The 12,942-nt window shown below is 39.5% G+C and overlaps 1 protein-coding gene across 1 annotated transcript in view; it reads right to left on the bottom strand.

Annotated features, from left to right (window-relative positions):
• LOC6585879 (high affinity cGMP-specific 3',5'-cyclic phosphodiesterase 9A) overlaps positions 1 to 12,942 on the bottom strand; it is a 60,379-nt gene that overhangs the window by 16,844 nt on the left and 30,593 nt on the right. The window contains exon 2 of the mRNA XM_032733089.2: positions 4,451 to 4,776. Coding sequence (XP_032588980.1) covers positions 4,451 to 4,776 — 326 coding nt within the window. The remainder of the gene's footprint in view (positions 1 to 4,450; positions 4,777 to 12,942) is intronic.

Here is a 12,942-nt window from a genome sequence, read left to right as displayed (position 1 = left end):
GACGCCATATCTGATGTGTTAGGCTCTTGTTTTTATTACATTAAGACATACACTACATTTGGATGTTCCAATTTTTAAGTCAGAATAATTTGTTTTCACCATATTCCATTTTTATAATTTTCGCTGGGTTCTCTTAATACTCAAATACATAAAAAATATATCTTTAAAAAAGATTCGATATTTAGACAACAAATATATTCCGATATAAATATATTTTCATGCAAAAAATCGATATATTGATATTTTGATATATTTTTGACAGCCCTGTTAGACAAATCTTTATATGGTAAATACTTGCCTAGGGTGTCTTGTGGTCCATCAGTGCATATGATTGCCGCATTTGCAGCAGTGTGAGCCGCAAGCATACAGCATAAGCCTCCCGCCAGCCTACAGCACAAATGTTATTTAAATAATCGATTGGTTATCGCCTATCGATATCGCATGCTCAATGCGTGCAGCCATTGTTGTGCCGACAGCAACAACAACAGCAACAGCTACAATAACAATGGAAATAATAATAACAATTGTTGTCCTTTGTGTGGCCACCTAAAAAGCCGAGCGCCTGAATTGTAAAGAGCTAGAGAGACGCGACGCGACTCGACTCGACTCATGCGTTCGCCGTATGTTTTTACCTGAGCGAAAATGCAAGATGCAGGCGGCAAGTTGCGAAAAAATTGTGAACTGTGAACTGTGAGCTGCTTTCAACTTGCGTCTGGGAGCGCATTTTGTGGCAGAAGCTTGCGGCATGCCACATGTGAAACAATTGCAGCTTGCCTTGCGTGCAACCTTGCTGCCCCGGGGCCATATTCATCTCCAATTCTCTTTCAGCTCTTCGCTTTTCCGTTCCGTATTCCATAAATTTTCCACTTTTCCCTTATTTTTTCGGGGCGCTTTTGTTGTCAAAAGTTGAAATGTTTTTTTTTTCTTCTTTTTCTTTCTTTCTTGTTGTTGTTTTCTTTTCGTTTTTTTTTTTTAAGTTTTCCTTTTGCTTGTTATAAAGCCAAAGGCCACACGGCACATGGCACGCATGTATATACAGTACAGTAAAGCCTGGTTAAAGCTGCAAGTTTTATTTTCTTAACTTTAGTTTCACTTCACACTGCAACGTTTTCCAACACTGAACACAATCGTATTGCCATTTTGGTATACGTATATTGTCTTGATGTTTACCAACATTATCTTATACAGTTTCAATGCGTTAACCAACACTACACTTTCTTGAGTAGCAGTAGAATTCCTTGCCAAAGCTGATCGTTTATCTACACTACCGCTTTATTGAATATCGATAAATTCTTCAACCGTTTGCCAACACTAAATGTTATATTTTTGCATAAATGTTTAGCAGCACCAATTTCTAATTTGTGAATAAAACTTTAATAAAAACGTCTTTCAACACTATATATGTTACCGTTTAGCTATAAGATTTTTAGCAACTATAAGAGAGTCAATTAAGTTGAAATGTTGATCAGCACTGGCCTAAAGCATATCCAACTAACAACACTATATATAATTAAATTATAATATAATTTTTGCCATTATTATTAAAACTATTTTCCAATGGACGCTTACCAACACTATTTTAAAATTTTTAGTTTGCCAATCACTACACTTTGATTACTCTGTAAACTATTTCGAGTATAATATCAAATGCTCTGTAATTGTATGTCTAATGATATTTATCGATAAATTCGGCTAGCGTTTTTTGCCCCTTTAAGGTGCCCTAAGGTCCAGTTCTGGAGGCCAAGCAGCTTCAAGATGCCAACTAACAACTGCAAATTAATAATTCATCGTTGTCCCAAACTAACAGCAAAATAAACTATATGCATATATATTTATATATATATCCATACATACATATCTACTACATGTATATGCATAAAGAGTGAAAGTTTCATTTGGTAAAAATTTAGGTTAAAAACTCGGCTCGCAAAATGCTTCGTTGGCACTTGAGCATCTAAGTGGGTCGCCTTCGTTTTCTTGTTTTTATTTCTCTTTTTTTTTATTCATTTTTGTTTTTTTGTGAATTTTGGCCAACAGAATTTGCAATTCGCTAGCCTCTGGTTAGCGCTGTTAATATACACTAAGATGGGGTCTTGCGGCTGGCCTATTAAGTATGCAAAGTATGTATATACAGAGGGATATACATATAGCTAAAGAAATTTATAATACGTTGGCCTTGGCATTGCTGTGCAGTAAATGTTATTGTTGTTGTTTACCAACACTGTTTTTCAAAACTTTTAAGACATAATATAATTTCTTTGTCTTCCGTCGTTTACCAGCACTGTTTTATTTTTCAAAACTTTTTACATATATAAATTTGTATCATACAATTTCTTTGTCTTCTGTCGTTTACCAACACTGTTTTCCAAAACTTATAAGACATACATATACAGATTTGTATGACACAATTTCTTTGTCTTCTGCCGTTTATCAACACTGTTTTCAAAAACTTATAAGACATATATAGATTTGTATCGTATAATTTATTTCTCTTTTGTTTTTTCAAATTTGCATCATATAATTTCTTTCTACATATATGTATGTAGGACATCTGAGCGTCGGCTATGCCTGATTGAATGTTTGTTTCCTGCTTTTTAATTTTTTATTTTCATGTTTTTGTTTTTGTTTTTTTTCTTTGCTGTTGTCTTGCGCTTGGTGCTTGACGAGTGCTTTTTTTCGGTTAGTGGCCAGTCAGCTTGTTTGTCTGTCTGCCAGTTGTTGTTGTTCTGCTGCTGCTCGTTGTTGTTGTTGTTGTTTTTGTTGTTGCAGCGAGGAGTGAACAACATTTGGCGCGTCCATTTCTTTGGCTCTTCAGTTGTTGCTATTTTTATGTGCTGTGTGTGTGTGAGTGTATGTATATATACATAAATATAAATACGTCTCTGTGTGTGTGCGTGTGTTTGTTCTGGTAGCTATAAATAGGCCTTTTCTTACACACACACACACACACATACAGCCAGACACACTCAGTCGGCCTTTGGCGTATTCTGTTGCATACAAAGCGGCGTCCATTGTTCAGCTGCATACAAACTGACATACACACACACACACACACACAAGCACACGCATAGAGAGAGATAGCAAATATTGATTGCATGCAGCTGAGGCATTCTTTTCCCACATACATACATACATGCATACATACATACATATATATATCTACAAGCTCTTGTGGAGAACTATTCATATTTCAATGTATTTAGCAAGCATCTCTTCAATACAATTTACAATTGAATTCAATTTGAGGCGCTGAGCAGTCGGTGCGGGCCATGTGTGCCGGGATAACCAAAGGACATTTGCATTTCTGTTATTATAAATAGTTAAGCTGCATTTAAGGCTTGAATACATCAACTGGCAGATAACAAGGCAAAGGCAGAGGCAGAGGCAGAGGCAGAGGCAGAGGCAGCGCCAGGTATTTAGAGTAAGAGCAAATGCTTAAATGAAACTATTAAGTTTGCATTTGGAAATTTCTTATTTTGCATACAAATTCCTTTGCAGTACTGTGCAGATATGAGATGAGCTATTATTTATTTATATATGAACTATCTGAGAGAAAAATAAATAGATTTGGACTTTACATGGCATGAATTTAGATTAAAGTTCATAATGAATGAGATTATAGAAAACTTTTTACAAGCATTATCCAACACTTGATTCATTGCTTTCTGCAACCCTTAAGACCTTTAAGGCATTGTCAGCGAGGTAGACGGAAATGTATAAGTGACTCTACATAGTGCTCAAATTCTTGTATAGCACATGCAGCTCATCGATAACTTTTTTAATTTTCCTACAAATCGATTAAAATCGATATCAGGTCCTACCACCTTGGCACATCTTTAAGGGTTAAGAGCTACGCTTTAAATAGACTTTTTACAAGCATTATCCAACACTTGATTCTTTGCTTTCTGCAACACTTAAGACCTTTAAGGCATTGTCAGCGAGGTAGACGGAAATATATAAGTGACTCTACATAGTGCTCAAATTCTTGTATAACTTTTTAAATTTTCCTACAAATCGATTAAAATCGATATCAAGTCTTACCTCCTAGGCACACCTTTAAGGGTTAAGAGCTACGCTTTAAATAGACTTTTTACAAGCATTATCCAACACTTGATTCTTTGCTTTCTGCAACACTTAAGACCTTTAAGGCATTGTCAGCGAGGTAGACGATGAGCGAAGGATATAATTGACTCTACATAGTACTCAAATTCTTGTATAACACATGCAGCTCATCGATAACTTTTTAAAATTTCCCTACAAATCGATTAAAATCGATATCAAGTCTTACCTCCTAGGCACACCTTTAAGGGTTAAGAGCTACGCTTTAAATAGATGCTGCTCAGAGATGTTAGGCTATTCATTAAGCAAATACCTCTTACTTAAGCTACCCGTTCTATTCGCACCTATTACAAACATTAACTTACATTTAGCCGATATCTAATACACTTACCATTTGGGCAACACAGAAGCAGTGTCGAAAATTGTGAAATGGCACCTCGTTGTAGTGCTTGTAGACCTCGTAGAGCCACTCGCGCAGCGTGTCGACGGGTATGCTGAACTTCTCAACGAAGCCGAGCTCAAGGAACATGGTCTGCATTAGGTGTATGACATCCGCATCGCCCCATTCGTATGAATCGAACGCCGGCAGACGTAATGCCGCCTTAACCTCATCCGAAAAGTTGGTATCACAAATTTGCAGGAAGCGACGCTTCACCTCCTGATGCTTTGGTAGACTGCTCTTGCGATGTGGCGGGCCCAATGGCCGATTGGAGAGACCTGAAGAGGGTGAATTCAAAAGCGGATGGAGCTCAAATTAGATAGACACAGATACAGGTACAAGTACAGATACAGATACAGATACTAATATAGATATAAAATCGACACAAATATATATACATATATATATACATATATCATTTTGATTTTTTTTTCTTCTCATTTCAAGAATACGGAAATCAGTCAAGTGGGCGGCTGTGTAGGTCTGGCTGTTGCTGTTGTCGCCGGCTGCTTCTGTTCATGTTGCTGTTGTTGTTGCTGCTGTCGGCTGAGGCAATAAATAAATCAGCAAATTGAAACAGGAAATACAGTTGGGGTAGTTGGACCGACTGGTGGTAGCCATGGCAATTTGGATTATTGCAAATGAAGAGCCATAAACAAGGCCAAACGACAGACAAACTCAGCTAACAGAGAGACAGCCCGACAGAGAGACGGCGAGAGGGAGAGGGGGAGATAAACAGAGACAGAGAGAGCGCAACCAAATCGAACTCCAGTGAAAAGTGAAAACGGAACAGAGCAAACGCTGAAATGGCGGAAATACATTGGCCGTACCATAAACAAAAAAAAAAACAACTGGGTAACTGGGAAGCTGGGCGGCTGGGCGTGGCACCCAGGCTAACAGCTTGTAGTTTAGGTCGCTGTATGCGCCTCTGCCATGGGCGGGAAATTAAATTTTCAATCGGCCGCACGCTTCACCGACCTGACGAAGCAGCTAAAAAGCAACAACAACAACAACTACAACAACGCCAGGTGTGTGTCCATGTGACACAGGTGCGCCGCACTCGCTGAGCTGTCGATCTGTGGCTGATGAATAGCAACCAAAAAAAAAAAAAAAAAAAAATGAGAGAGAGACGAAGATAGAGAGAGAAAGGGGCAGGGAAAACCTAGACTGACTTGCAAAATTCGCTGACAATTGCCACAAAATGCAGCAGCGCGACAATCGAGTAGCGGCCACCACACACCACACACCGCACACTCGCAACCATCTGGCAACACTTGCGGTCAGCGAATTGCGCTATGCAACACTGGCCAGTTCACAAAACTATTTGCAGCTGGAATTCCATTGCGTTTCATTTCGTTTCGTTTTACTTCAATTTTGCTGGAATTGTGCACGAAAAATTCATTTAAGTGGGGGTCAAATGAATTGGTTTTCCATAAGGATTTTTTTACAGGGTATTGAAATACGTTTGGGAGAGAGCTTTTAGCATAATTGTTGATTGAGGATTGGTAGAAGGAGAGGTGACGAAAGGAGGTGTGACAGAAGGAGGTGTGAGAGAAGGAGGTGTGAAAAAAGGAGGGGTGGCAAAAGGAGGTGCGTATGAAGGAGGGGTGGCGGAAGGAGGTGTGAGAGAAGGAGGTGCGACGGAAGGAGGGGTGGCGAAAGGAGGTGTGAGAGAAGGAGGTGTGAGGGAAGGAGGGGTGAGAGAAGGAGGGGAGGCAAAAGAAGGTGTGAGAGAAGGAAGGAGGCGTGGTTCGAGTAAATTTGGTACAATGTGGACTGTCAGAAGTAGGCGTGGATAGCAGCAGGAGGCAGTAGTGAGAGGAATCATGAGAGAAAGAGGGGTGAAAGAAAGAGGCCTGGTAGAAGGAGGCGTGACTGAAGGATACATGTGAGCCTATGAGTATAGTCTATAGAGTATATATATATTCTTGATCAGCTGAATTAACCAATCGTCTGTCCGACCGTCCGTCCTTCCATAGAATCGTACGAATCCACAACAGATTAAAATTTTAAAATTCCTATTTATGTATAAAAGTCTGACGATAACTCATTCCATTTACTTGTTATATCTCAAAATCGATATGCAGTTTAATCGATCAAAATCGATATTTTTGAATCTGCTCGTTTAACTAGGGATTCTAAATATACCATTTAGCTAACTGTGATCACAATTTGTCTGCAACACAGCACACAAATTAAATGTTTCAAGCGGCAGCTCTGCTTGGAGTTCCGGGTAATCCCATTGTCAAACACTGCCAACTGGTGGAGCCACTCAAAGTTGCATTAACTGAAATTTGCCAACACTGTTTCCTCTAATGACTTTGCTGCATGCGCAGTTTATCCTCTATATTAACTTTATTTGCAATGAAATTGTTTTTAAATAGTTGTTTTCAGTTAGTTGCAAATGACAATTAGTTCGGATTTCACATACGTGTGTGGGTGTGGGTGTGGATGGGTGAATGTATGTATGTGTGTGTGTGCGTGTTGGCATTCATTCAGATTCCACTGACAAGTTCCAGTTGAAATTATGTGGAATGCTCGGCCTCTGGCAACTGGATCAACATAGTAGCTCTGAGATGTCATATTGAGAGCAGCCACACCTACCAGCCATGCGCCGCCCATCGCTCAGCATAGCTGGCCTGCTTAAATGGGCGCAAACATAATCAGGAATTTAAATTTGATTAACATAGCTGCTTTTGATGCACAAAGAAATTTAAAATGCTGACAGCTACCGCAAAAGAGGGAGAAGGAGTTAAGTGCGTGCGTCTGAGAGAGTGAGAGGGAGAGAGGGACTGCAAAGCTCCACACCTGTGCTTGGCCATGCCTTGTGGTCGACAACGCCCACATGTGGAGCTGCCGCTGCTGCCGCTGCAAGCCAAACACTTTGCGGGCTGCGTTTTATAATTAATTTACTGCCACTTACAATTTTTAATTAAGCACAGTTCTCAGCGCATTTCTATTTGGACCGCAGCAGCACCACGCGCCCCTCCACCCCCGCCCGCAACCCTGCGCACTTCTCTAGCTGGCAGCGCGTTCGAATTCCGCAAAAATAAAAATAGCTCCAACAACAAAATAAAAATGCTCTAAGAATTTCATCAAAGCTAATGGCAAATAGTTAAAATTCATTTGATGCTCTATGCTAATATTAATAATTAAATTAATGTGATGAGAGCAGTGCAGTAGTAAGCCGCAAACACCTTGAATATGAATATATCTATACATAGAAATATATATATAAGCTGGGAAAACAAGAGAGATTTGGTCAAGTAAAATTTGTTTTCCCGAGACTCGGCTTCTAGCTGCTTTTAATGCTTAATTAACTCAACATATAAATATATTATATATCTAATTGATGGCATGTATATGTATGTATATCCTTTAAATATACAGTCGAGTTCCGATAACTCGAAATGGCGAGCGGATCAGATTTTTATCGATTTACACAGAAATTCCAACTATCGAGAATTATCGAGAACGAATTTTTTTCAAGGGTATAGAATTTTTTTGTTTTATCTCGATTCTCGATTTAGCGGGGCTCAAATTATCGAGACTCGACTGTATATACAGTATACATTATATATAATATATATAATCTGCCCAAGAATTCTGAAACAAGCAAAGAACGAAGCTCGTATTTAAGGCTAGAGCAGGGCCTGAACATGTTTATCGATGATTTTTCCCATTACTAAAAGTACATATAAAGTGCTGTGACTATATGACTAGGAATTAGCTAAAAAAAAAAAAAAAAAAAAAAAAAAAAAAAATTCAGTTGTTGAATAATATATAAGACTAGGAATTTGTTAAAAAAAAAAAAAAAAAAAAAAAAAAAAAAACAATTCAATTCTTAAATTCTACTTCATACAGTACCCAAAGTATTTTTTATTAGCTTGTTTTTTTTTTTTTTTACCATGTGAACTTATTACTTTCACATATTATTTCACATATTACTTTTCACGAATTTCCACTGACTTCATGGGCTAATCAACTTCCATTTTACTTTTCACGAATTTCCACTGACTTCATGGGCTAATCAACTTCCATTTATCTTATAATTCTCAACTAGTTTAGACTTCAGCCTCTCAAGCAAATAGTAGGGAGTGCATCCCCTTTTGGGATGAGAGAAGCAGCAGGAAGGGAAACAAAAGAAAAGCAAATGGAATCAGTTGCACAATTATTATTCGTGTCACGGGTCGTACATGCCGCATGCCGCATGCCGCATGCCAAGTTGCATGCAGGTTTATGAATATGCCCAACTTTTTATGTAGCACAACAGCAAACGTGGCCGAACTTCGGGCCCAAGTCGGCGTCTCGAATTTTAAATTGAATTAAACTTTCGTGGGGAAGAGCCTTTGTTTATCGATATCTTTCCTTTGTGTGCGGCCACTCCGCCAACCCCCCCGTCAAGTGCATGCCAATATGAACGATGAGTTTCGCAATTCCCACCTGACCTCGGCGCAATTCGCATTTTGCACTTTACATTTCGCATCTCGCATTTCTCCAGCGGCAGCTGCAACATATTAACTGTCAATTATGTTGCATTCCATGCCCGCCGTTGGCTGTGGCACGCTGTGGGCGTGGTCGCGGCTCCTGCCATTTACATATTGCATTCGCATATCTTGGCCGCATGCATTGATGCATCGTTTGTGCTTGTGGCATGAAAGATTGCTGCGGCCATCCGAAATGACAACTGCTCAATTGAAAGCAACAGGCAAGGTCTCCCCCTCACTCTCCCTCTCTCTCTCTCTCTCTCTCTTACATGCACACTCCATCTCTGTCTCGCTCTGAGGAATTCTTTTGTTGCCCACATTGTCTCAATTACATGCGAAATTCTGTGCATTAATGAGACCCAGTGCAGCCTTGATAACCAATCAAAGTAATTGCGGCGATGTCAGAGATACCCACACACATGCACACACACGCATGCACACACACATCGATACCAAACCAAAGTATTTGCGCCATCTAGCGACTGAGCGCATTCCGAACAGTCTGGGACAATTGCCGGAATGCGTTCTACGATCTGGACAAAAGCATTCAGGGATCGAGTCATTTCAGGCAGAGCTAGAGAGAGAGAGAGAGAGAGAGAGAGAGAGAGAGAGAGAGAGAGGTGTGAGAGGGAGAGAGAGAGAGTGTGTGAGAGAGAGAGAGAGAGTGTGAGAGAGAGAAAGAGTGTGAGAGAGAGAGAGTGTGAGAGGGAGAGAGGAACAGAGAAGGAGCTATGTATAAGCCTTACGTAGGCATAAGGAAGGTGAGTTCAGGAAAATACTGGTGGACAAATAATCACATGCTGGCAATGGAACCGCGGATATATCATAAGCATGGCGAGATTTTGGACATTTCTGGTGAGGAATGCTAACAAAAATATGCGGAGGGCGGCTGAGGCTCGAAGAAAAGGCGACACCTGGAGGAAGCGGTAGAGGCAGTGTCATTAGAACGGACATCCAGGTATCGCCAAATTGAAATGGAAGGAAGGAAACAAACACACACACGCACACACACGCACACATACAAAACTTTAGTGAATAGTTCAAGCAGTGGTAGAGCAAGCGAGCGAGTCCCGGAGGAGAGGCTACAAGGGAGCTGAGGCATTGGACCGTGGTATGAAGAACCAATAGCCTGGCCTGAAAAAGGAGGTGGCTAGCATATCAGCACGCACACAGGCACACACACACATACGCACACACACGCACGTGCAGCAATTGTTGTACATTGCAATTGAGTATGCAGTCTAGCCTATGCTTCGACGTCCACTTCATCAACTTCTACTCAAAGTCCCCCCCCGATAGACGTTGACTTCCTGTTTAGTCCTTAATGCCTTTAATGCAGTATTTCGACTTTATCTTTCTTCTGCCTCATTCAATTCTCTGCACTTGCTCTGGCGCCTGTTTATCTCTATATTCATCACAGCCTTTTACTTAATACAGCCCTCTTCAGCTCTCTCCTCTCTCTCTCCTCTTCTTCTTCTGCTCCTCATTATCCTAATGGTGGTTGTACCTCAATTCTAGCGCTTCTTCGTTTTATCCTTCACATGCTCTTCGCACAGTGCTTCTCATTATTTTTATACTGCCCTTTCGGACTAATACACTTCACATCCATTCAAATCCTTGCTGCTTCGCCTCATTCGCCTGTTTCGCCTTCGGCTCTTCCCCCTTGTCTTGGGCCCTAATTCCGGCTGGCCATTAATCAGTTGGTGGCTTAAGGCACCGCAGCATCCATTGTCCCTAACCCATTAGCCGCGCCCACATGCAGTATTTGTTCGAGTGACGCCCATTTTTATAGCCATAATACGATTTTATCTAATGGTTTGCTGTTTCCATTTGATTGGCTGCGTTCGTGTTTCTAGTCAGGACTCTGCCTTCGCTTTGTCTCATCCGAAAGGACACTCTTCATTCGCATGATAGATTTTTAATGATTTCATGTCCACATGAAATACCTGAAAAGTGCGTCGAGCATAAGGAGCTATCCCTCATTTATCCACATTTATTTCTTCCCTTTGCAGTTACTTCGAATAGAGGCAAAATCGTAATCCCCATGCTCTTTGTTTATCAGATTGTTTCCTTTGGTTCTAGCGTCCATTTGTGGTTCTGAGTAAGATCTTCCACATGTTTATGTACTTGTTAGCAATACTTATTTCAGTCATTGCTATTTCCATTTATCCCTGTCTTCATTCATCATCATCATTGCCGTTTATTATCATTCATTAGCTCGTGCAATCATTATTCCCATTAATTAGCATAATTTATCATCATTTAACATTACTCTTCGTAATTTATAATTTTCCACTTATCGTTTGTTATTGATCATTATCATCGTTCCTCATTATGTTTCATCATTCATTAACATTTATCATTGACCATTATTGATTACCCTTGATTATCATTTATCATCCCATTTTACTATTATTTACTATAATTATTTTTTATATTTCATTATTCATTAGCATCATTCATGATCATTAGCATTATTAATTATTAAAATTACCTGTTAATTCAACATAATTCAGAAATATTTTTGATTATCATCTATGATTATTATCATCATCATTTGTCATCTTTAATTAATATTCTTTAACTACCATGCATCATCATTCATCATGATTTACTAATATTTATTATTATAATTTCTAATTATTTCCCATTACTTTTTATCGCTCATCATTATTCACTATAACTAACTAACATTTACCAGTATTTATTGCTACAATTTCCCATCATTCAACATCATTAAATGTCACTCAGCATCATTTAATCATTTATCATCATTCAATCAATTCTGCTCTCAATCAAACTGAATTTAATTCAACTCGTATATTGACAATAATCATTCCGTGCTTCTTCTTCTGTTCATTTCCTTTACACTTTATTTGCGCATACTTTTGTCAACATCTTCTACAGGGTATTTAATAGTTGTGCAGCCACAAAGACCTTTGCCTGTCAGTTTGTTTTGTCAAGGATTTTTCATTTGATGCTTGCTGCGTGTTCTGTTTTGTTAAACATGCATATTTAATCTATGTGTGTGCGTGTGTGTGTGTGTGTGTGTGTGTGTGTGTGTGTGTGTGTGTGTGCAAGGAAACAAACAGAGAACAAAACAGACACAGAGAAAGAGGGACAGATAAAAGGGCAACACAACAACTGTAAAAAGACGACGAATAACATTGCGTTAAATAATTAATTACAATCAATTAATTAATTAGCGCAGCCTAAGGAGGTGGAGTCATTAGTATGGACAGAAGTCAGCCGCCGCAGCAGCAGCAACAGGCCAACAACAACAACAACAACAATTGATATAAGCAACTTGTATACATAATGTGGCCATAATCAACAACACATTTTGTTGTTGTTGTTGTTGTCTTGTCCCTTTTATAATATTATTATTGTTTTTCCTTTTTTTTTTTTTATGCCTGCGCTTTCATTGAGCCTTCGTTTGGAGTATGACACACACACACACACACACACACACATGCACACTCTAACATTTTTACTGCATTTCGTTTTGGGCGTGAAATGAAGCCGTCTACACTCGCCTAATTAATGGCCATATTTTGTTTTTCTTGTTTGTTTTTTTTTTGTTTTGTCCTTTGTTTTCATTCCGGGCCACGCCTTCTTTTTTATTCATAGCCTATTGCATTGATTTATGTTGCCTGCTTACGTTTTGGTCTTATACAACTGCTTGATTTGGCCAATGACTAGAGGTGGCTGGCGAAGGGCGGTGCGGGTGAGGGGTGTGGCAGGTTGCTTGACTGAGTTCATGGGGTTAATTGTTTAATTGATGGTCTAGCTTAGGGTCTTGTTCGTTCGTTGTTAGCTAAGATTGCTGCTGCCTGCCCACTTGTTGCCAATTAGCCACTGGCCGCAAACATTTTAGCCAAGCCAACACACACACACACACACACACATACACACAGAGAGAGAGAGAGAGGTATATGACACTTGACCGCACTGCAT

Source organism: Drosophila mojavensis, unplaced genomic scaffold, assembly GCF_018153725.1.
Source record: "Drosophila mojavensis isolate 15081-1352.22 unplaced genomic scaffold, ASM1815372v1 contig_136, whole genome shotgun sequence".
NCBI classification, from domain to species: Eukaryota; Metazoa; Arthropoda; class Insecta; order Diptera; family Drosophilidae; genus Drosophila; species Drosophila mojavensis.
Note: the sequence above shows the minus strand (reverse complement) of the source record. Positions and strands in the feature narration are given on the sequence as shown.